Source organism: Gigantopelta aegis, chromosome 14 (assembly GCF_016097555.1).
Source record: "Gigantopelta aegis isolate Gae_Host chromosome 14, Gae_host_genome, whole genome shotgun sequence".
Classification (NCBI taxonomy): Eukaryota; Metazoa; Mollusca; class Gastropoda; order Neomphalida; family Peltospiridae; genus Gigantopelta; species Gigantopelta aegis.
Window position 1 is genome coordinate 45,388,308 of NC_054712.1, and position 26,680 is coordinate 45,414,987.

General features: G+C 37.0%; 3 protein-coding genes across 3 annotated transcripts; 2 read left to right on the plus strand and 1 right to left on the minus strand.

The window, feature by feature from the left end:
• Positions 1-10,816: 10,816 nt before the first annotated feature.
• Positions 10,817-11,725, plus strand: LOC121389297. Its single transcript, XM_041520894.1, has one exon. It carries the CDS (start codon positions 10,817-10,819, stop codon positions 11,723-11,725), a length of 909 nt encoding a protein of 302 aa, XP_041376828.1.
• Positions 11,726-11,869: 144 nt separating this feature from the next.
• On the plus strand, positions 11,870-20,077 carry LOC121389298. Its single transcript, XM_041520895.1, has 5 exons — positions 11,870-11,985; positions 15,518-15,645; positions 18,089-18,303; positions 19,263-19,435; positions 19,534-20,077. The coding sequence occupies exons 1-5, from the start codon at positions 11,870-11,872 to the stop codon at positions 20,075-20,077; spliced, it is 1,176 nt and encodes a 391-aa protein (XP_041376829.1).
• Positions 20,078-20,867: 790 nt separating this feature from the next.
• Positions 20,868-23,658, minus strand: LOC121389299. The gene is made up of 2 exons (XM_041520896.1): positions 23,069-23,658; positions 20,868-22,077 (listed from the first exon to the last, which is right to left on the minus strand). Exons 1-2 carry the CDS (start codon positions 23,656-23,658, stop codon positions 20,910-20,912), a joined length of 1,758 nt encoding a protein of 585 aa, XP_041376830.1. The 3' UTR covers positions 20,868-20,909.
• Between the last annotated feature and the right edge of the window lie 3,022 nt (positions 23,659-26,680).

The window sequence follows — 26,680 nt, forward strand, 5'->3', positions numbered from 1 at the left end:
TGCATATTAATAGGCATGAATTAGATATCTATTGTTAAAAGATTCAGCTGAACGTACCTTACTACACTCTGCCGTATCCAATGACGTAAATATTTAAACATTGCATTGATACAAAATACAATACAGGTGACCGAGGTGTTATTTGTTACCCTAGTGTCCTTCAAAACTTAGAGGCTGTGTCTTTATGTGGCCGTTTAGCGAGAGTTGTAATTTTAATTAGTGTTAGAAATCGGTTGGAAATTCATCATCGATCATCGACTATATAACAAAAAGAAATGTTTTATTTAACGACGCACTCAACACATTTTATTTACGGTTATATGCCGTCAGACATGGTTAACGACCACACAGATTTTAAGAGGAAACCCGCTGTCGCCACTACATGGGCTACTCTTCCAATTAGCAGCAAGGGATATTTTATTTGCGCTTTCCACAGGCAGGATAGCACAAACCATGGCCTTTGTTGAATCAGTTATGGATCACTGGTCGGTGCAAGTGGTTTACACCTACCCATTGAGCCTTGCGGAGCACTCACTCAGGGTTTTGAGTCGGTATCTGGATTAAAAATCCCATGCCTCGACTGGGATCCGAACCCAGTACCTACCAGCCTGTAGACCGATGGTCTACCACGACGCCACCGAGGCCGGTACGACTATATAACAAAGCACCGTACACGTTGTGCCGTGTTCACGGGTATAGACCCTACACATCGTTAATTTCACCATTAACAACTATTTAAAGGGACATTCCTGAGTTTGCTGCAATGTTTAAGATGTTATCGACTAACAGAGACTTTTTAACGATTGTAATTACATATCAAATATATTTTTCTGCATAAAATGTTAGTGGCTGTACATTAAACGTGTTTCTGATCGTTCTAGTATTTGTACTAGGTTAAATTTCATTTTATTTCCTAAAAACATCTTTTTTGTACGTACAAAAGTATTTTAAGACAAAATCCAGTTTGGGCTTCTTACAAATATTAAGACGACCAGAAACACAATGAATATACAGACACTGATATTCTAAACAAGAAAATATATTTAATATGTAAGTTTAATCGTAGAAATATTCCATTAGTCGGAAACATCTTACAATGCAGTAAACTCAGGAATGTCCCTTTAAACTCGAGGAACAATTACAGTTAACACTTCATTCACGCTGTCCTGGGCACACACCTTAGCTATCCGGGCTGTCTGTCCAGAACCGTGAGTTAGTTGTTAATTGTTAGTGGTTAGTGAGAGAGAAGCGGGTGTAGTGGTCTTACGCCTATCCGCTGAGCCCTTAAGAACTCGCTCTGGGTTGGGGCTAGTAACAGGCTGCGAAGCCTGTACCTACTAGCCTTATGTCCGATGGCCTAACCACGACACCAGCGGCCACCTAGGCCGGTTACAGCTAACATTTCCACACACAATCGATTATGGACTTTTATAATCATCAGCGGCAGAGCCAAACTGATATGTAGATAGAGGATAATAAACGAGTTACCAGTTATTATCAAAGCTCGTGACAAGTGAAATTTATTTCACGAGACACACACATTTGATTTTAACTGGTACCGAGTTTATTATTCTATTTATTACCAAAGCTATTTTAAGAAAAAGCCTTTATTTCCGATATAGCCTGCATCGGCTACACGTCAATGTGTATAGAAACGACGTAAACTACTTTACTGTTCTGGGTATTGCTTTAGCTTTGTATTTTATTAACGGTTCACAGATAATTTCTAAAAACCAAAGTTCTATATATGCTGTAAAAAAATATATAATGAATTGCATTAAACTGCCATTTTATTACAAGTTTAACACTGAAACCAGAAAGACGTAAACGCTTTAAACTACGTGACGCCATTGTGTGTACTTTGCCAAATCGTGATGATGTCATATTTAGTACCGACAAGGTGATTGGTTTGTTGGCGTCAAATCGTCCAATAGTAGTGGTCGTTAAACCAATGCATGAGAAATTATGATTTTTATTTTCCCCATTATGAGTGCCTGCTGGGGTAATAAATATATTTTAGAAATACACTCCGTTCAAATAGTCAGACCACGAGACCATTCAGAAAAGCTCATATGTTGTGTTGAGGCGGGCGGATTTGTAGATACTGATAGATAAAGAAATTAATTTTAAATAGTTATATGTGGAAAGAAAACCAACAACCATTTCTAGCAAAAAGGAGCGGGATTTACCATAGCCGGTTGACCATTGTTATGTTTTTCGTCCCATCCAGTGCACAACGACTGATATATCAAAGACCATGGAGTGTGCTGTCCTGTCTTTGAACGTGTATATCGGGTGGCTCCAAATAAACGATATATGAATAGAGAATCATTTAAAAAGAATGGGGACTGAAACCAGCGGCGGATCCAGTGTCAAATAGAGAAGGGGTCACAAGGAGGATGTGAAGCTAGCGGACGGGGAAGGGTGAGATCGTAGTAATAATATAAGGTTTTATTTATATTGTCACAACAGGCACAGGCGAATGCAAGAATTTGTTTAATGAGGAGGTGCACCTACTAATATTACTCAGACGTACACTAACAATGTTAGTAACATGTATTATCTATATGGTAATCGTCCACTGAAATATCAGACTTACACTAACAATGTTAGTAACATGTATTATCTATATGGTAATCGTCCACTGAAATATCAAGCTGGCCATTGTACACATGTTCACCTCTAAAACACAATAAATGTAGGCCCGTACGTAGGATGTTTAATGGACGGGGGTGCGATGATGGAAACAATGGTTAAAAAAGAAAAATTACGTAACTTTATCAACATTTGAAAGAAAAAAGTGGACCTTTGGTAATTTGGTGTGTCTGTAGGGGTGGTGGTGGGGGTGAGGGTGCGTACGGGCGTGAAATGCATTATATTTATATACTAAGCACTGGAATTTTCAAAGCACTTCGAATTATAAAAGGGTTCGCACACCCTCGAGGGCAATAAATTGAATTGAACTGAACAGAATTAACCTTGCGAACATTTCTTGTTGTCTTATTAATATGCAATGACGTAGTCAGGGTGGAGAATGGGGGGCATTGCCCTCCTCAGTGACCCCCCCCCCCCCCCCATACACACGCAAACAATATGGGTGGCCCCTTAATATAAAACCTCCGCTACGCCAATGCCTATACACACAAACACTGACTTCAACGGTCCTGGTAATCAATCAAGCAATTCTCGTTCAAGCAAGCGTTCCACAACTGGTATAACAAAGGCCGTGGTATGTACTATCCTGTCTGTGGGATGGTGCATATAAAAGACCCCTTACTGCTAATCAAGAAGACTAGCTGTGACGGTACATGCTCTTAATTTCTTTTCGCCTGTGGCGATATTAATTGTTTTAGAGGCCGTGTGCAGTTCCAAATGCACTTAGTCCAGGTGGGCAACTTGTTACGTGATACCTTTGCGCGACGGTCGTCGAGCTTTCCTAATACACACTTAGCGCAGGTGTGGAGGCCATGTGGCCAGTAGTTACGTAATAACTGCGCTAGTGCTGTTTATGACCAGGGGATTTCTCGCGGAATGGCGACAGCCAGTCTGACGATCAGAGAAAGATACGCCGTCTTGGTCGCTGTGGAAATTCACTTGATACGTGAGGTACCGCCTTGTACCCCCAGGCGATATTCGGATTTTTAAATAAATAGCTAGGGTTTTAGAGATATCGGGAAGAAACATAGGAAGGCTGCAGGGGAAACGGACGTCGTCCACTGAACGAAATATATAAGTTCAGTCCGGGCGTGGTAAATATATTGTTCTGCTCTGTGTATAACCTTGATGTGATTGATGTGACTTTAAATATTTTAATACTGTATTATACCAATATTATTTAGACGGTGCTGGCGGTCATCTGACGCAGTAATCTGTAGGCTCACTGTCCTAAATAATTATAAAAAGCTTAACCAGTCATCCTAGAGGACCTAGGTAAACTGTAGGTTATTGTCTTTATTGTGATAGGTACCAGTATTAATTCTGTGTTACAAGGTTACTGAATGAGTAGTTAAGGGTTAATTAAAAATTAACCAGTTAGGAATTGAGTTGTAATTCCTTTATTAATTAAGTTCTCCTGGAAGCGTTTCTCAATTATCACACGTTACTGAATGAGTAGTTAAGGGTTAATTAAAAATTAACCAGTTAGGAATAGAGTTGTAATTCCTTTATAAATTAAGTTCTCCTGGAAGCGTTTCTCAATTATCATACGTTACTGAACGAGTAGTAAGGGTTAATTAAAAATTAACCAGTTAGGAATAGAGTTGTAATTCCTTTATTAATTAAGTTCTCCTGGAAGCGTTTCTCAATTATCACACGTGTGGGTGTTGTGTCACGGTGAAGTGATTAGAATATTGTGTAAACTAGACACCTAGAGATTAACTAATTAAGTGATCAGTTCTGGGTTGTTATTATTTGTTGTTAATTAACCATTGCGGCAGTACATTTATCAGCGTAGGTTAATACAGATTCCAAAGTGTATTGTGTTTTTGTTGTGTTTTCTAGTGAACTAAACGTGCTATAATAATATATACTTTATATAAGATCTTATCTCTGAGCATACCTAGAGACGAGCCACAGCGGGTATAACTGCCTGTCACAGAGAGATCTAATAGATATACAGTTAGGAGAGATATTTGGGACAATCGTGTTTCATTCAGTTACGGGTATTATAGGATCCCCGTGACACTAGCCCATGAAGTGGCGACAGCGGGTTTCCTATCTCAATATCTGCGTGGTCCTTAACCATATGTCTGACGCCATATAACCGTAAATAAAATGTGTGGAATGCGTCGTTATTCAATCAAGCAAAGAACCAAGCACTTACCTCTATTGATATATCCACTCAACACTTGTAAAAATATTGCAACAGAACAGCACAGTAGTTAACTGTCGTCATTAGGTAGTATTGGATCATTACACAGATATTTTACAATTATACACATTGTGCATAAATATGATCTGTTCCCGGATTTCTGAAGTTAAAACAACAGAAGAATGTACGTAGTATCTGTTATGCTATTCTGGCATGGTGTATATATAATTTGTTGGACTGCGTGGCGGACATCGATATGTGAAATTTGGATCCCTGTGTGAAAATTCGTGAACTATTGTGACACACGTAAATGTGTAAGTTTTGCAGAAATTTTAGTATTGTTACTTGTCCATTAACAGATTTACTCAAGCAAAATGCTAAATATATTTGGATTAAGGAATGACAAAATTCCTTCAACAATGTAAAAATTATGTTGAAAAGTAAACCTGTTCTCAATGCACCAGATTTTGGAAAACCTATTCAATTAACTATTGATGCTAGTGATATTGGGGCTGATTCATTTTTGTCCCAGTATGATGATAATGGTGTATGTCATCCAGTTGCGTATTTTTCCAAAAGGTTTAACTCCCATCAAAAGAAATACTCAACTGTTGAAAAAGAAACCTTGTCACTCTTATTAGCATTGAGTCATTTTGAGGTTTATTTGTGTAATCCAGTGGAACCTATTGTTGTTTGGACTGATCATAATCCTCTTGTGTTTGTACATAAAATAAGAAGTAAAAATCAAAGGTTGTTAAGATGGTCTTTACAATTACAAGAATACAGTATTAAAATTTGTCACATTAAAGGACGTGAAAATGTAGTGGCAGATGCATTGTCAAGATGTTATTGATTTAGGGCAGATAATGTACAAAGTAGTATTTTGTGTGTTGTCAATAGTGTATAGTAATACAAGAAAATATTATTGCATGGTAGTTTAATAATTATTAGTAAATTAGTTAACTGACCATATAATATTTATGTGTTGATAAGTGCATAATAGATATGTATAAAAATATATATTGATTGAAGCAATATATTTTTTATGCTATTCTGGCATAGTGTATATATAATTTGTTGGACTGCGTGGCGGACATCGATATGTGAACTTTTGATCCCTGTGTGAAAATTCGTGAACTATTGTGACACACGTAAATGTGTAATGAACTGTGAAATAAATAATTACGGCATTGTTATTATTTAAGAAATGAAGAAAGAATGTTTAAAATATACGGATTATAACAAGTGACTTACCTGAACTGATAATATTTATCTGAATTAGCAGTATGGCCGACCTCGTGCACGAGCAACCGAATGCCAGACAACTCGGCCCGGAGGACAAGACAAGACAAGACAAGACTTTATTTACACTCGGGCCGTTACGCAACGGCATAGGAGGAATATATACATAAACATTGTGTTATATACACGTGACAAGATGGTTGACAGTAAATACATTAATAACAATACATACACAAACACATATACAAACATATACAATCACGCACATCAATATATTATGTAATAATACAAATATTTAATACAAATATACGGGTATCCAAGTACTTATAAACGAATGGATTGTTAAACTTATATATGGTGCAGTGGATAATGATAGTATTTTGTTAATTATGTTTGGTTTTGATGGTGTTTGTAGTCAAGGGCGTTTGAATTCATTAGTTATTATATTAATGAAATATGATAATTTCTTTAGGGTACTAATTCGTTTATTCTCCATTAGTTCTCTAAATTTATAAGTACTTGGTCGCGTATAATAATATGGGTGTAGCAACTGGACTCTTGAATTATGGAAAAAAATGGCAAATAAAAAGATAATGGAACTCGTCGCCAATGTCTATTTCATTACATAATGTGCAAATTCTATCTTCTATGAGTATATTATTCCAACGTCCAATTTTCACGGGTAGGTAATGGTTAGACGTTCTAAATTTTAAGAGTGCTGTCCACAGTTTTTCTGGTAGTTTATTGATATAGCTTACGAAAAATAGTTGTTCTTTGTATAATCGGTAAGTGTTGCCTCTCGATGACAGTGATATGTTATTTTTCCATGTTTGTAAATACTGATCGCATTGTCTTTGTTTAATTTGTTGTGAGAGACAATTTACTGATATGAAATATTGTCTTATCCAGATATCACCCATTCCCATCCAGTTATAGTTAGTTCCGTTAGTAAGGTGGTCATTTAACATAATTTTGTATAAAAGAGTAGACAATTTTGATTGTTTTCCTGATATCAGTCGCGCCCAGTAACATACCATTCTTCTGTATATAATTAACTCGACAGGCGTTCTCCCTAACTCTCCATAAAGCATAAATATTGGTGTTGCGTTCTTAACGGGTATGATGTGTCTTAGAAAGTTTATTTGTACAGAATTAAATAAATCAACTTTTTCATATCCCCATATTTCACATCCATATAATAAAACTGGCAGAACCATTGAGTCAAACATTTTAAGTTTGCATTCGGTTGATAGATAGTTGTCCTTTGATTTTGATAGTACAAAGTACATGGCCTTGGTAGCCTGTTGTTTAAGTCTGTTCTTTGTAACTCGAAAGTTGTTTAATTTTGTAAAAGTAATTCCTAAGTATTTATATTCTTTCACATGTTCTAATGTATTATTTCCAATCTTAAAATTTTGTTTATAATCTCTAGTGTTACCGTTAAAAATCAATATTTTTGTTTTGTTGCCGTTTATTTTAAGTTTCTATTTATTGCAATATTGATAAAACATATTTAAGGTGTGTTGCAGGTCTGCTGCAGAGGTTGATAATAGGGCAGTATCGTCTGCATATAACAAGCAAAGCATGTGTAAAGCAATATCTATTGGGTGATCTTGGTTGTCTGTTGTAGGGGAAACCCCTTCACATCCATGGCTAGATAAATAATCTTCTAAATCATTCAAATACAGGGAGAATAGAATAGGGGATAAATTTTCACCTTGACGGATACCGTTGTTACATGGGAATAAAGTAGATTGCTGATTATTTACGACAATCATTGATTTATGATCTTGATACATTTGATGGATAATTCTAAAAAATTTACCAGTTATGTTATGCTGTAGTAGTTTATGCCAAAGCTGTATTCTAGGTACCGTATCGAATGCTTTCTCAAAATCCACAAAAGCGCAATATAGTTTCTTTTTCCTTTTTTTCAAGATATCAATTAAGTAATGTAATGTAAAAATATGGTCTGTCGTTGAATAGCCTTTACGGAACGCGGTTTGGGCCTCACTAATGGTATTATTTTCCTCAATAAATAAACTTAAACGGTTATTAAGTAAAGTTGTGAATAGTTTAGAGCAGCAGCAAAGTAATGTGATTGGTCGGTAATTTTCGGGATGTAGCCGACTTCCTTTGTTTTTGAAAATTGGTATAATAATACCGGTATGCCATTCATCTGGTAAGACTCCATTATCAAAAATAGTATTAAAAAGTTTAACATAAACTGGCATGAACGACGTAGAGGTTGAATTAATGTATTCGTTAACTACTCTATCAACACCTGCTGCTTTATGTTATTTTAGTTGTTTTATGGCTTTCATTATTTCATCTGCACTGAATTTTTCGTTAATAATACTGTCATTGTTTACTTCGTACAGGGCCGTACCCTGACCAAAATCCATGGGGGGGCACTAAATTTTATAAATAATTTTTAACATACTATAAAGATTAAACATTTCTATGCTATTACTGGAGATATATATATAAAATAAAAAAAAGGACAAGATTCTCAGGGGGGGGCAGCTGCCCCCCCCCCCCCCCCCCCCCCCCCCCCCGGAGGGTACGGCCCTGTCGTATAGTACTTTATCCATGTTAAAATTAAATAAGTTATCATTATTGGGTTCGCCCTTATTTAAGTCGCTGAAATAGTTGAAAAATGTATCAATAGGAGGAACGTTAACGTTGTTATCTAAGTTATCTTGTTTCTTAAGTATTTTATAAAAGGCTTTGGGATCATCTAACCGTAACCGTCTCAATTTAATTTCTGTTTTAAATTTATGTTGTGCAAAAGCTTTAAATATACTCTTTTTATAAGACTTACTGGCGTTAATTAATCTCATTTTATTATCTGTAGTTTTATTTCTAGCGTATATTGTTTTGGCCTCGAGATACTTCGTACGTAAATGTTTGTGTCTTATCCCGAACCAGGGTCGCTTGTTGTGCGCTGACCTTTTGTTACGGCTGTTACTGTATACACGCACGTGACCGAATGTCGAGGCTGCCGTGTCTAAAAATAGATCCTTTAACATATCGGTGGCCTTTGTGACACGTGCTTTTGTATTAGTAGACTCGTCGTCAAGAATTAGAGAGATGCTTTCGATTATGTTGTCGTCGATATTATTTATAAAGTCTTCACGTTTACTAGGAACCCATTTGCGTGCTGTTTCCCTTCGTACACCGTTACTATGATTTACAGGATTGTTTGTGTCAGTATTACATTTACACGAATATGTAAGTATTAGAGCACAATGGATATCAGAAAGAAGTGGTTCAAAATCACAGATTTGAAAGTCAGTTACATTTTTAAAAACATGGTGAGTACCTATAGCATAATCAATCAGGCTGCAGTCTTTACTTGTGACTTTACCAATACATTTATCAGTCCCACATCTACCATTGAGAATATATATATTATGTAACTTGCATAGATCTAAAAGTTTCATTCCATGCTGGTTAACCCTTTCTATGTCCTGACTTGCCCTATCTCTGGGAATACTGAGATTGTCAAGATTTGTTATATTATTCATAAAATTATTCATATCAACATTATCAGTGTAAACATCATCAACTGTAGTGTAATCCGGAGAACATTTAGTTCTGGCATTAAGGTCACCTAGCAGGAGCAGTGGTTTTCCTGATTCTACATTTTGAAATATTTCATTTTCGATAATATTAAAAGTGTCATCTTTATAATATGGTGAGCCAGTAGGTGGAATATATAAAATGCCAACCATTAAACAATTATCTTCATTCTTGTTTTGAGTGCCTGTGATACTAAGCCAAAAGATATATTGGGACTGATTTTTTTTCACTGACTTTAGCAATATCAGCTAATTCATGTTTAACACTAATGACAATGCCACCTGAGGGTATTGTGGCATTGTCAAGACAACTCGGCCCAGACAACTCGGCCCAGACAACTCGGCCCACGTCAAGACAGCTCGGCCCAGAGTTCTGAGACAACCCGGCCCACCGCGAAACAACTCGGCCCGGAGTCCAGAGACAACTCGGCACATGGACAATCTTGTCTATTGTTGAACAATATTGTTGAACAAGTGTTGTTTTTTAAAGTATTCTCACAGAAATAAAAGAATTAGTTTTTTGTTAAATTGATAAATTGCTGATCCATTTATCTTTGAAGATAGTTTCCGCTGTTCGAATAATTTGTTTTTGTTCTACAGTCGGTGACCTAAACATTGGAGATGATCCCAAAAAAAACATGCAAAAGTTATTTATCGTTGTAACAACACTGACTTTTATCTTTTGTTGGACGTTTTATTTCTATGTTCTTTTGGTGATTGGTGTTTTATTTCTTTATTATAACTATTTATGTATATGTGTTCTGTTGGTTTTTTTGTGTACATATGTGCGTATGTATTTAATGTAATAAATGTGGGAATTTGGCAAATGATGTCTTTTGCGTTATTTCTATAGTACAATACTTCTAGAAACCCATCCGACACTACGATATGCGCCTACGACATACACAATTGTCATTCTTAATGGTGACCATATAGTTAGCGGTATCTATCAGTATAATGCATTATTATTACTATAGTACAATACTTCGACACTACGACATGGCCAACTATCATACTTAACACGCATATAATGTGTCACAGCATGCCCCGTCTATCAGTCTAATAACTCGGCCACGGGGCCGAGTTGTCCCCCGGTCCGAGTTGTCTGGTCTCCGAGCAACTGACAAGATTTCGCGATTCCTTATCCGCAGCTGGTATCCCTGTTGGAAGCAAGCGTGGAATGCAGAATTCAGCCAATTATGTTGAATCCAAAACAGTGTACATAAACAGACAGGATATGAAAGAAAGACGTTCTAATTTGGTTCGACTAAACAAACTAAAAGGTTTTACCAGTGATCTCAAGATAAGTGCTGAGGGAGACTGCCGTTACAACAACAGACTTTTCGGTGGGAACTCCAGCACACCCCTCCAGCTCAAGCGGTCTACACCATTGCTGAGAACGAAACACCTAAAAAGGAAATTATTGGGATATACACTGCAAACAAACTTTGCAAAAAAAGCTGAAATCCTCAGATCTAAAGGAGAGAAAATTACATGTCCAGATCACGGTGGAAAATGTACAGCCAATTTCAAGACAACAGATTCCATCGGCAATGAGGGCTTATATGCAGAAAAATGCGTGAATGAATTTCAAGTGGACGAAGACAAACTCAACATTGGTTATTTTACGACTGATGGCGATTCACATGCTACTGACGGTGCTACCCGAGCGCAGACAGGTTCCATTGAGAATTTACGTGACACTAGACATTTTTCTAAAAGTCAGCAAAAGGCGATTGAAAAAGTTTCATTTAGGTTAACCATGTTTCCGGGGAAAAATAAATCAGACCGACAGAAAGTACAGCGACGTTTTGCCATCGACATCAAGCAACGTTGTCACCTCGAACTTGACATCGCTCACCGTCAACTTGCAGGAGATATCACTAAAATAGTTAGAAAAATGACGTACACCATCGATTCCATCGTGGCCTGTGTGAGTGGCAACTGTTCAACACTGTGTCAAAGGCATTCATTTGTGTGTTCGGACAGGCGGATCAAGGCATGGAAACCAGCCTATTTACCTGCAGATTCAGTTCTGAAAATGAAAGAAGGCGATAAAGAATTGTTAAGAAAATGCCTAGAACTTTGACTTGGCAAAACTGCACTTCTTAAAACAAAACTCAGTACAAACACTCAAAAAGTAGAAAGTGTCAAGCGGGCTTATACTAGAACAAATCCGAAACAAGTGACATTCTATCGCAAATTTGAAGCAAGAATACACAGTGCAGACCACATGCTCAACAAAGGAATTCTAAAGTCTACTGTTATAAGATGCCAACTAGTGGGAGCTCCACTGACTGGAAGAATACACGCCCTCGCAGAACTTAAAGCTCGGGGACGTGAAGACCGGTATCATGCTACTAGGAAAAAAACTACTCGGTACAGATCCCGAAGAAATTATCTCCGCAAGGTTCGATACCAGCAATATGACGACAAACACAACAGTACTGCAAGAACAACCTACAAGAAGAATGTACTTGACTCCGAAGTTGTACCACCATGTCTAACAGATCATACGTACCTGTCCCCAAGAAGAAAAAAACAGTCTTTATAACCTGGATGGCCGATGCAGTGTTTCGGGACAATGTTTAGACATTGCTGACGGTTGTTGTTAACATAATGTGGTTCGAGGCTCAAGTGTTCAATATTAACACAGAGGGAGTGGTGACATAAATGTGATACATCCATGCTACGAGGTATGTCAAAGTGATTGTGGTGGAGCATATACTGGAGTCGGTGTACTTTAAAAGTTTGGTGTTTTGGACGACCAGGTATTTTTGCATGAATAACTCCATATTTGTTATAATCCTTTCTTTTGTCCCATTTTTGGCAGCCTGTCCAAATTACACATCCCATATTTGGCATCTTTTCAGTCTTGGCCAATATACGATTTTTCATAGTCAATACCCAGTTTGAGTTCACCTCAACCTTAACATTTGTTGTTGTTGTGGTCATATTACATCAGTGATTATGTAATAAATTATAAAAATTAAAGCAGCCAATTTCTGGCTCCATTAAAATTATGAAATATACAAATACATTGTTATTATTACCTTGGAAACCAGTGTGGTGTGATTCCAGTGGTATGTGTCAAGAGTGTCTTCAGGTAGCAGCGAAGTAAATCATAACATACTGTCCACTATATTAACATACATTTTAAAAAATAGAAAAAGATAATTTTCCCAGGTGAATCACACATGTAGTGATGATGGCCAGTCCTTGTTTTGTGCAGCAAGTATGTCTGAACTGGGTGATGTCAACCTAAATCTGGAAATAATGTCTTATTTTTGGAGGCACCCCCCCCCCCCCCCCCCCCCCCCCCATTTTGCCATTTCACGGCTGCTAGGAAGTCTCTCCACCCCGACCATGTATTCATACTCGGTATGTACAAATCACTCATGGAAAGTGAGATCTCATTCAACACAACTGTGCACCATAAATGTAGGTGCAATTCCTGTCAAAGATCCAATTTCTTACCTATTTTCAAACTCATAAATTATTTTATTTAAATAGGGGGTGTATTTTAAAAGCACTATCTTCGTGGGCAACACGACGCTCATTGGTCAATTTACTTCTTTGCAACCACAACGTGGTGTATTCGGACAAGGGAAGTAACTCTCCGGGATTTCTGTATTGGTGTTTCCGTTGATTTGTAAAAAGCTCCAGTTGAGTGTGAATTATAAATTGGAAATAATTTGATTGGTGTATAGATCAAATCTCGTGTTTGATCATGGAGAGATTCAAGGTTAAATGTCACGCACCGGGATAGTATTTAAACGGGACACGAAACATAGAATAAGGACTCAATACAGTAGGAACAACCATAACACAAAATATAGGCAAACACAAACACAGCATGCACTCAACATACCATAGGGTGCATTGACTAATGATAACAATGCACCCGTCCATACATAAAACCAAAATAAAAAGAAAGACACTCAACACATTTTATTTACGGTTATATGGCGTCAGACATATGGTTAAGAACCACACATATTTTGAGAGGAAGCCTGATGTCGCCACTACATGGGCTACTCTTCCGATTAGCAGCAAGGGATCTTTTATTTGCGCTTCCCACAGGCAGGATAGCACAAACCATGGCCATTGTTGAACCAGTTATGGATCACTGGTCGGTGCAAGTGGTTTACACCTACCCATTGAGCCTTGCGGAGCACTCACTCAGGGTTTGGAGTCGGTATCTGGATTAAAAATCCCATGCCTCGACTGGGATCCGAACCCAGTACCTACCAGCCTGTAGACCGATGGCCTGGAACGACGCCACCGAGGCCGGTAAAAAAAACCCCAAAATAATGGCCCAGCACGTACTCCGATAAGGAGTCGGACAAAAGAAACCGGCTCCGAGTACACCACCGCACTGCACCCAGAAGGGACTGGACAACAGAATACCAGCCCCTTCCCCCAAACCCAAAATAAAACTTTCCTTAGCGCTGGCAGGACCGTGGGCAAAACGGACGAACCTACTCCACCTCCACGGCAACAGCATCCAACATCAAGCTCTCCATCAACGCCTCTACCTCGTCCAACATACACAATTGCTCGAGTCTCCCCTGGGTTGTCATGCTACGATCAGAAGAGATCAGGCCTCTTCTAAGGGCCCTATGGGCAACCTTGGAAGACACCCTACAGCACCAAGACGGTCATAATAAAGAGCCACTTTCGGAATACTAAAAGCAAAACCTATTGGCTCTCTTCACTATTTCAATTAGAACGACCATCAAAATTGCGCCAAATTTCCTTCATGTAAAACGCGCACCTCTTCCTCTTTGACATAATCCTACGGGACTTTCAAAATTCCATAGCACCAAATACCCCCCGCCTGTCACTAACATTGGACTGCTGGTGCTCCCTTGCACTTGCCAGTGCAGGCGTTCCCTCTCTACAACCCTCCCCCAACCCTTTCCTGTCCTGGACAGAGGGAACCGGCCAAGGCCGGTCCCTGTGGCCAGGATAGGCGTGTGCTACAACAGCTTGCTCTGAATGTGCACGTAAATCTCTTAGTCATAGTCATAGTCATAGTGGTTCAGTATACGGTGACAGGTCGGAGGCAAGCAAGGTGGTCAACAACAACAGGAATGAACGGACAAGATGAACTGTGCCAGTGCCCTGAATATTGACGTCATCGTATCCGGATTTGGGAATTCGTTATGTTTTGGACAATCATTTGGTGAATATTAATATTAATATACACATAAATGCCATTTGGATAAATAGTAATTTCATACATGGGGAATTTATATAATTAATAATTTTGTATTAAAAATATCTAAATTTATCACTTGTTATTTGTTTGTGTGAATTATCATTAGTGTGTGCTCTGGGCTTTATTGTTCATGGTAGGTTAGTTCTGCGTTCTGTGTATGACGATTTACCACAACCATAATATAGGTTAGAACGGGAATGTAACAGTATCGCGTTGACGTTAATAAGCACATTAAAATGTGAAAGCATTGTTGACGTCACATCAAAGGACTGTTGTCGTTTTTATGGTAACGTTTCCGACAACGTAACAGAAAATGTTGAAAGAAAAGGACCATCGTATCTCTTTTCTGCACCACGTTATATATTTACTGTGGTTTTCCCCCACTACTAAATATAAGACCATGGCTTCGCCAATGTTTTTGTTTGTCTTGTTTTAGAGTGGGGATGTAATTCAAGGTATAGTCGTTACACGTCACAAAAAAAAAGAATATTTTGGTTATTTTGCAACTTTGGGACTGTTGCTTTAATTGAACGTATATTGAAGCTGCAATCACGAGGTTTATATGCAAAATTTAAACATTTAGAATAGACTATCAACATTAATTAAAATTGTAGAACTGAGTCATTGTATTTCTCAAACATGACATGTCTCTTTCAGCTGTAATCGTGACTCCAGATGGATCAGGGATGTCTCATTTGATGACGTCATAATCACCGACAACGTCATATCCTCTCAGAATGATGTCAGAACGAAACTGGCATGTGCACTGGAATGTCAACAGACACGTAACTGTGTGTCGGTTTCCTACAACGATGATCGCACGTGCCGTCTGCATTCTGTGAAATTTGCAAACAGCGCCAGTTATCTCCCTTCGTTAGGATGGCGTTACTACTATCTCAATGGGCGTCTTAGCTGAAACAGGTGGAGATAACTCTATTCCAGATGGCGCGACGATCGATAGGGTCCCAGAAACCTGGTTTGTCTCTGACTGGCTTCAGGTTATAAGCAACCAACTGAGTGACTTGAAATTACGTATCAGTTTGTTTTAACAGTAAAGTAATATTTTAAATATCAGAATGTGTTTTGTTGCATTTTTCTTAATGTCTATCTAACTGAGAAAAGGACATTAAAAAATAAATTGGGGTGGCAAAGTTGAGTTTTTATGCGGCAAAGTGTACCCATGCACACGTTTTTATAGTGTCAACACGAACGCATTGAGTATTATACAAAATATATATTTATTACCTTTACTGTTAATGTCTTTTCCACCATATCTAAGTATATAAAATACTAGACCGCCCTGTGTAGTCCTGTATAGAGCTGTCATCTCTATATACATTGTCACGGGGATCCTATAATACCCGTAACTGAATGAAACACGATTGTCCAAATATCTCTCCTAACTGTATATCTATTAGATCTCTCTGTAACAGGCAGTTATACCCGCTGGCTCGTCTAGGTATGATCAGAGATAAGATCTTATATAAAGTATATATTATTATAGCACGTTTAGTTCACTAGAAAACACAACAAAAACACAATACACTTTGGAATCTGTATTAACCTACGCTGACAAATGTACTGCCGCAGTAGTTAATTAACAACAATAAATAATAACAACCCAGAACTGATCACTTAATTAGTTAATCTCTAGGTGTCTAGTTTACACAATATGCTAATCACTTCACCGTGACACAACACCCACACGTGTGATAATTGAGAAACGCTTCCAGGAGAACTTAATTAATAAAGGAATTACAACTCTATTCCTAACTGGTTAATTTTTAATTAACCCTTAACTACTCATTCAATACCCTTGTAATACAGACTTAATACTGGTACCTATCACAATAAAGACAATAACCTACAGTTTACCTAGGTCCTCTAGGATGACTGGCTAAGCTTTATATATATATATCAGAACGGTGAGCCTACAGTATACTGCGTCAGATGACCGCAGCACCGTCTAAATAATATTGCATTATACCAATATTATTTATTTATTTATTAAATATTTAAAGTCACATCAATCACATCAAGGTTATACAACCGAGCAGAAATGATATTTACCAAGTCCTAACGGACTAACGTTCCCCCTGGAAGCCGTCCTATGTTTCTCCCCGATATATCTAAAACCCTAGCTATTTATTCAAAACTCTCAGAGACAGCGAATATCGCCTGGGGGCACAACGCGGTACCTCACCTATCATCTGATATTTCCACCTCTCCCAGAGTCGGTATATTTTCTTAGATCGCCAGACTGGCTGTCGCCATTCCGCGAGCAATCCCCTGGCCATAAACAGCACTACCGGAGTTATTACGTAACTACTGGCCACATGGCCTCCACACCTACGCTGGGTGTGTATTAGACGCTCGACGACCGTCGCGCAAAGGTATCACGTAACAAGTTGCCCATCTGGGCTTAAGTGCAATTTGGAACTGCACACGGCCCTCTAAAACAATTAATATCGCCACAGGCGAAAACAAAATTAAGAGCATGTTCCGTCACATATATATATATATATATATATATATATATATATATATATATATATATATATATATATATATATATATTAATACTACACACCCACACGTTATACCATCGACGTCCCAAACTGCGTTCACCTAAAAACAAAAACACGAATACGATATTTACGGAAATATTATTCTACATTTTTCAGCTACGTGAAACAAAATAGATTTTAATCATTTAACGTAAAAAAATCAACAATTTGGATGTAAAACAAATCCATTCTAGTAAACAAAAGTGAAACACCCTACAGTAAACAGGAAAAAGTGCGACGTTTGTAACTGCGTCCAGGCGCATGCGTTTGCAAAAAGTATCGTAATGCGCATGTGCAGTTCATTATTTTCCATTTTTAAGACAACTACATGAAAAAAATATATGTTTCTTAATTATGCACAGTTGCCGAACACTTAATTTATTCAATTTTTTTAAAGGAAAAATTCAATTTGTCAAGCGTTCTGGTTCGGTCCGCGTTTTACCAACACACATCGCTCACACTTGATGTCAATAGCCTTGTTCGATAACGTGAGTTATTTCCCCTGAAAATTGACCTCCCTTGTAAGAACTCTTCAATAAAAAAAGTTTAAAAAAATTATTGGCGATTAACATCTGACGCTTGGAATGCTGAAAGGTTCGAAATATGTTGAAATCCACAGAAAAACAACGACATTATTGCTGTGTTTGCTCGAATTATACAGGGAAGATTGTCAATGGCCTGACCATTCAATTGCACAGATTTCCGGCCAATGTCATACTTAAGCGATCGTGGCTTCGGCGAATTAAATTAGTGTATGGGAACTATTCCAACAGTAACAATGATCGGCTTTGTTCTGTTCATTTTCCGGGCGGAAGGAAAACGAAGATCAACAATATTCCTAGTATATTTGAGGGAAAAACTTTCAGAACATTGACAGTAAGTATATTATATTTTAATACGGTCGTTCGTTAAATTAATGTCACACAAGAACAAAAAACAAAAACAACCAGGTGTGTCTGCATTTACAAGGAAGTGATTTCAGTGCAAAATTTATTCCTGGAAAAGTATAAAATATATAATTTTTTGTAATGTTAGTTTTAAGCTGTAATCTTTTTCGAAAATAGAAATGAGTGTTTTAGCTGATTTATTATTTATATTTTAATTAGTTTTGTAATATTCATCAATTTATAGTGATAATAGTCTAACACATTTTCACCCATTAATAAAAATACAATGTAGTTATTGGAATTTTACATTTAAAAAACCCAGTTCAAATCAAGGCGTCATTATTCCATTAAATAATGATGTTATTATACAGTGTTCATTAAATGTTAAAAAATATATACATATAGAAAACAATCCTATTGTACTGAAATATTCATAAATTTTTAATGTAGAAATTTTCAGTCATGGCAGTTTTCACTTCAACTTTTCAAATACAGTTCAACATTATATATGCAGTGTTGTTTTCTTTCTGGAGTGTGTAAACACAACATACATGATTTGGTTATAAATTGTTATGTGCATGCATATTAGGAATCAGTTACAATTTTATTATGATTAACAGTAATAATCAATTTGCATTGACCACTCATGAATGTTTTGAATACACGATGGTACCATCAGTTAAAATTTTGACTGGAGAAATACGATTCCCTCAATTGTAGATCTTTGGTTTTCTTACACGTATTTATAAAGAATGTATAAATAGAATGTAAAGTACAATCACACAGTTCAGATATCACACACCAAACGTGTGCTGGCAATACTAATTTAACCAAATTCTTCTTCAGCCATGTCCTTCCTTTGTGCCTGTTGTCAAATATTACATAAATTACACAGAACACACACATCTTAACAAACAGTACTAACACTAAACCCATTTTTTTTTTTAGTCTACAACAGATGACAACACAGACATTCATCTAAATGCTGTGCAAGAAGCAGACCCTACAAATCCAGACAATATCAACGACCTGCGAGACAACTATGAACCAGGACCTGTATTACAAACAGATGACAGTGCGCTTAACACTTCAGTCAGATTTCATGATTATTTTGGACCAGTGCAATCAGATGATGTTACTCATTTTGTAAACAAAAATTAACAAACAGATGCTATTTTAGTTACAAATTGTTCTTCACAAACATGTATTTCTTATGAAGATATTGCACCCAAACAGATTTTGTACATATACTCAGTGAACCGTTGCAACCAATACCACACATTTTGAACACAGTCAATCACATAGCTCTCCAAACAATGAAACCTGACATAACGATTGAAGACATCGGTAACAGGGATGACAAAGTCATGTTTTACACTGGGGTTCCCAATGGTGCAACATTTGCATTGTTGTTTAATGAAATGCATGATATGTATGATGTTCATAATGAAAGAAAGGGTGGAAGACCTCGTAATCTTCGACTCATTGATGAGTTTTTTATGGTATTGGTGCGTCTTCGACTGGGATTGCTCATTGAAGACCTAGCAGACAGGTTTAAAATTTCTAAAGGGACATGCAGTGTAATTATATCAAGATGGGTTAACTACCTGCACATAAAACTTTCATTTCTGCTCGTTTGGCCTACTCGACAGGTGAATTTGGAAACAATGCCAAAGCAGTTTAAATCCAAATATCCCAACTGTAGAGTGATAATTGACTGCACCGAACTTTTCACACAAACTCCCCAATCACCAAACAAATAAAACATTAATGTATTCCTCTTACAAATCCCACATGACATACAAAGCATTGTTGGGAATAAATCCACGTGGGATAATTACATTTGTGTCCTGTCTGTGGTCAGGAGGTATAAGTGACAAACAGTTAACAAAACGATGTGGAATTTTGGACTTGTGCGAGAGGGGCGATTCTATTATGGCCGGTAAGGGCTTTCTTATATCTGATTTAACAACACCAAGAGGAATAAGGCTTATCATTCCTCCTTTAAAATACACACGATTTACCAGGCGACAAGTGGAGGAAACTCGAAGAATTGCAAATCTAAGAATACATGTAGAACGAGCTATGGAAAGAGTAAAAAAATTTAGGATTTTGCAAGGGGACATACCAATTACGTTATCGGGACAAGTTTCCAAAATTTGGAAGATATGTGCTTGTCTTTCCAATTTACAGCCTCCACTTGTAAATGACAATTAGCAAAACACGACCACTTCGTAGCAGTCCGCCAGTCGTGACTATTGGACGTCAAACATACATGTATGGTCGTTCTGACATATTTCTTCAGAGGAAACCTTCTGCCGCCACATAGGCTACTCTTTCCGATAAGCAGCAAGGGGTCTTTTATATGCACTTTCCCACAGACAGGACAGCACATACCACGGCCTTTGATGAACCAGTTGTGGACCAAGTTTATTAGTAAGGTGTGTGGACATGTCATATATTGTTTGTTCACACAAAAAAATCTGTCACAACATTTATTCTAAATTCTGTGATATATTGTAACAAATAGCATAAACCTGTAATGTGTGATAATCTAAATCAGTAAAGTGAGTAACAAAACAAGTTAAATATTGCTTAATACAACTTCAAACCACGTTTAACACGTTCTGAGAACAATTCTGGAATTACTGCTTTCAAATAAAAACTGTTAATTTTGTTCAAACAGTTTTCCCAAAATTTAATGTCAAAATCAATTCTTTGCAGAAAATCTCCTCTCAGTGTCCACACAAAAAAGTCACAAAAGTTTCTTTGGCACACTGCCATCTGTCCCTGAATTTGATAATGGTATGAATGATTTTCTTTTAATGTTATTTTACCATTGACAAAATGGCAGTAAAAGTCTTTTTCCATGCTAGCTTCTGCGGGTGTCTTAAAGCGGTATTTAAATGGACATTTTATTTCAACCAGGCCCTTATCATGGCAGGAGCATGAAACTAGTCCATCTGGGCTACTTCCGAGATGTGGGTATTTTGGATTTACATTCAGGCCACATTTAGTTACTTCTAAATCACAATGTTTCCGGTTCAGTTTCTTGGTGTAAACTCTGAGAGCCGCAGCCTCATGGGACTGTCCCCACCGAACACTAGCTGTGTTTACATCCCCATTGTATCCAAATAGTGTGCCAATTAGGTTTTCTGGGGAGGTGGTTTGTTTGGTTTTACATACCAATCCAAAATTAGATGTGGTAATCCTACCAACTCTAGCCTGCTGCCACTTTGAAGATTTTGCCTGCTGTCGTGTCTGCTGTTCAATTGAGGCACAGTCACTTCCAGAAATTTTCAAATTATGAAAATATTGGCTAAAGGTAGCCTGACATTGTTCAGAGGCCAAATTAATTGAGTTCTTGTACAGAAAATCGATATTGTGAAGTGGAGGAATTTTTGGTTCAATCACTGGTATGGAAAATGCATTCCCATAAAGCCATGCTGCATGTTTATTACATGATTGTAATTTCCTGCTGAAATGTTCAAGATTTACTGGTGTAACATTTGTGGCTGATGTACATGTACTCCCACTTGTGTGTAACTGAATGTTTCTAGCATTCCCTTCACCTGCTACATCAGAAAATTTATGTTTTTTGAAAACAATATCCTCAACCCTATTTGGACTTAGTCTTCTTTTTCTGGGCTCGTTCCACTTGCATTTCATGGATGTAGATGCATGCATTCCATCTATTTGACTCCTAGAAATGTCCACAAGTGCATACAGCAGGGCTGCAATGTGATTACATGATTCGCCTTCACTGAAATGAAAAATTAATTAATTTTACATAAGGGCTAATGCATATATACATATATGGTATCCAGTCAATTTGTACCATAGTCCTTTTGTACCCAATTTTACCATTTCGTCCATTTGTACCACAATGAATTGGTCATTTCGTACCATAGCGAATTGGTTATTTCGTATCGCAGTCAGGTTAGGTACGATATGGTAAATATAAGATATGAAATAACTATGGTATGAAATGACCAAAGTACGAAATGACCAAAGTACGAAATGACTATGGTACGAAATGACCATAAAATATGGTACAAAATGACTAGTAACCAAATATATACATGTATAATTTTGTATATGTACATGTCACTGATGGCTACCCAACAATTTGCATAAAAACTAAATTGCTCCAATTCTGGGCCAAATATTGTAATATATCAGACTCCATTGTAAGATAGTAACTTTGATGACTTACTGATGAAGATTGTTTGTATTAATGTAACTACAAATTTGACTGCCTCACCAAAGGAACTGAAAACTATGATGTACATATATATATAATATATATATTTTTTGTTTTGTTTATATATTTAAAAATTACATTGTAGATTCGATGCCACTGTGAATGTTTTTGTTGTTTTGTGTTTAATTCGTACCATAGTCATTTCGTACCCAATGTAACATTTCAAATTAGTTACAAAAACAAATAATTTTACATAATTCATGACCACAATTGTTATGACATAGTCACAAAATTCAACATATTTTTTGTATGATATGAAACGACCAAATAATATAGTAAAAATTTACTATGGTACAAAATTACCAAAGACCGGTGGTACGAAATGACCATAAAATATGGTACGAAATGACAAGTATTCTATTATATTATTATTATTATGTGTAGGCCTGATGGTGATAACTGAAATAAATCATGCACATCAAAATATATGCAGCTAATATTATTGTATCTTGTGTTGTTGTTGTTATTTATATACAGAAATTATTCTTACCCTGCACTGCAACTGCATCCTGCTGAGTGAACATGTCCAGATATTTTTGACAGGGACAGCCACACATCATAGTCGGGTTTCTCCTTTTCATTCTTGGTTGGATATGATGGGATTACTTTACATTTTACAAAACAATGGCTACATTTTTCAGATATCTTGTGGTATTTCACACTATGAACATGGCATTCTTCGTAGAAAACTTTGGCTTTGAAAGCTCTGTTTGCTTTTAAGTAATCATGATCAAAAGTCCTTTGGCAATTTAAAACAAGGTAGTTATAAAGATCTTTGTCTGTGAAGTTTGGTACGTCGTTTAGGGAATCTAACCAATTTGGTAATCGAGAAGGATCTGGTAAAATTTCACCTAACGGGGTTTTAAACTTCGTTACTTCTCGGTGGCCTGCATTCTCTTTGTCCGTCTGTTGGATTACTTTTAATGGTTTTAGTCCTAAATCAAGCACTCCTTTCGCCCGTCTAACCAGTTCTGGCTTATTCCCGCTGACCTGTTCACCGCGATCTCTCAAAAAAGTCTTTAGTTCTCGAACATTGGCTACATCAGAGTTGAACGCTTGAGTAAACGCTTTGTCAGCCATTAAACATTTTGGCGACTTAATCACCGGAAGCTCCAATGAATAGGTTTTTTTTACAGGAGATTACGTTGGTAGGGGACTTAACTCACGTTATCGAACAAGGCTATACTGATAGGCATTACGTCCATACCTGCGCATAGTTTGTAAAATATAATTTTTTTAATGAATTGATTCTAAATTAACAAAATTTATATACTCAAAATTATTATGAATACTATTCACTACAATAGAGGCACAAAAATGTAGCATACCTTTTGCAGATCGAATATAATAATTGAAAACAAATTCTAACAAGGGTCCTAAAAATCATAAAAATTAAATTCTTTGGCCTTGTTGATCTGGCACGTGTGAGGTCATGTGACACGCATCGAATGTTAATTCATCTTTCTCCATTTTAAGTCAATTTCTACGAGTCATGTGGACCCCATATTGGTAATTTTAAGGAATAAACAAAAACGACTTAGTCAAATTAATGGTTTTAGGGGTTTGTAAAGTTTTGTATTTAAATACTTACTTTTCTCAACTTTATTGTTTATAAAAATGTTCCTGAACTGTGAAGAAAAACCTTATAAATGAACGACATGCCGATGACAACAAATCGGATGTTGATTGCGCGAACCGTGCACGAGAAAACAAAGTGAACGGAATTTGAAGCATAACGCAGTTAGGGACGTTGACGATATATAAAAACAATCCCGGCTTTTCATATATATTTTATTGATTATTATCCACAAGATATATATTATTTTTCTTTATTATTACTGACTTTCCCCCTCATATCTCAGTACACGTGTAGACAAACGTCAACTGGTAACCATTCACTGCAGTGTATACTATAGACCGTCATGTTCAGAACCGTGTTGTGTGGGAATGTCCTGTACAGAGCCGTCATCACTATATATATTTTTTAATACTCGCATACGCACACGTTAAATATATATTCTTTTTTTCCCGAGTATTATCCAAAATATACATATATTTGCTTTATATACAAAATATATATTTATTCCCTTTACTGTTATGTGTTTTCCACCATATCTAAGTATATAAAATACTAGACCGCCCTGTGTAGGAACGTCCTGTACAGAGCCGTCATCACTATATATATTTTTTAATACTATTATCCACAATATACATATATTTTCTTTATTATTACTCACTCCCCCCCCCCCCCCCCCCCCGCCCCCTCCCCATATCTCAGTATCTCAGTACACGTAAAGACAAACGTCAACTGGTAACGACTGGTAACCGTTCACTGCAGCGTATACTATAGACCGTTCTGTGCAGAACCGTGCTGTATAGGAACGTCCTGTACAGAGCCGATAAGGTTTTGGTCCCTTATGGTCGTGGTATAACAAAGAATGACAAAGCAATGAAAAAATACAGCTATTGTCCGAGTTTGTTGGACCCTGACGAGTGAAGCGCCACCTGTTTTATTATCTCCCCTGTTCTGAGCTAAGAAGCCCATTGAGTATCGAATTGCACCACTGACTATAGAATATTGCGATGGTTATTTTGTTCATGCTTATACGGAATTAACAAACATGCACGCACGCACGCACGAACGAACTCTGCTGCTCGCAGCTATTTTTTTCGACGAATTTGATTTTACTACTGCAGTGAAGGAAACCGTAAAATTTTGGAACGTTCATACAAGATATATGATAATTTTAAACGATGTATTAATCCCCCAATAAACAGATTTTCTTACACACCCTTTGTTGAGAACCCTATTCGTTATTTATAATAACACATACTAATTATACACATATGTGTGATAACAATTGAAAGACATACGGTTAGCTACCACTAGTGATGACGCGGTCGCGACAGCCATGCCATCCAATAAAATTCAGTCATACAGTGGAACTGCCGTGGGTTTAAGCCCAATTTTGATGAATTAAGTCTTTTAATTCAAAAATACAATCCTGTTTCAGCATGTCTTCAGGAAACTTTCTTGAAGGATACTGATCATATTACCATGAGAGGATTTAACCTCTATCATAAGTTTCAAGAAACTGAAAATAGAACATCTGGGGGTGTTTCCATTCTTGTTAATGAAAACATTTCTCAGAGTATTAGTGACATTAAATACTAATTTACAAGCTGTGGCTGTAAAAGTCACGGCTCATAAAATATTACTCTATGTTCAGTTTATTTACCTCCTCGTAATCATTTTAATTTTAATCCAAGGGATCTTCAAGATCTTATTGACCAGCTCCCTACTCCCTTTATTATTATGGGAGATTTTAATGATCACTACACTTTGTGGGGATGTGAGGATGTAAATATCAGAGGTAAACAATTGAAAGACTTAATTCTCAAAAATTACTTGCTTTTATTTAATGATAAAAGTCATACTTATTTTCATTCTGCAGATGGTTTTTTCACTTCTATAGACTTAACACCTTGTAGTTCTTAATTTTTTCTTCATTTCTCCTGGAAAGTTGGTTCAGACCCTTGTGGTAATGACCACTTTCCCATTATGTTGGAGAATGATGGACCTCCATCGCTTGAAAGTGTTCAAACATGGAACTTGACGAAGGCAAATTAGGGTCAGTTTCAGCATCTGTGCAGCACTCGTCTGCAACAAGTTGCCATTACTGATGCTAATGATCCCATGTATTTGTTCACTTCCATCTTGAAGGACATTGCAAATGAACCTATTCTTAAGACTTCGGCAGTGCCAAAGCGTTTCAATAAACCATGGTTTACTGATACATGCAAGGATACACTTAAAGAGCGAAACGGGTTCCCAGATAGGTTCAAATGTGAACCTACTAGGGATAACCTGGATGCTTATCGCATTGCTAAGGCTAAGGCTCGCAAAGAGATTAGACAGAGTAAAAATCATCTTGGAGAACTTTAGTCTCCATGTTGAATTCCCAAACATCAGTGAAATCTGTCTGGAATAGGATCCGTAAATCGAAGGTGAAGAATCCAGTAATACAGTTCATCATTTGCCTGTCAGTGATACGGATGTTACGTTTCATCGTGACTTTGAAAATGCATTGGCAGACTCCTT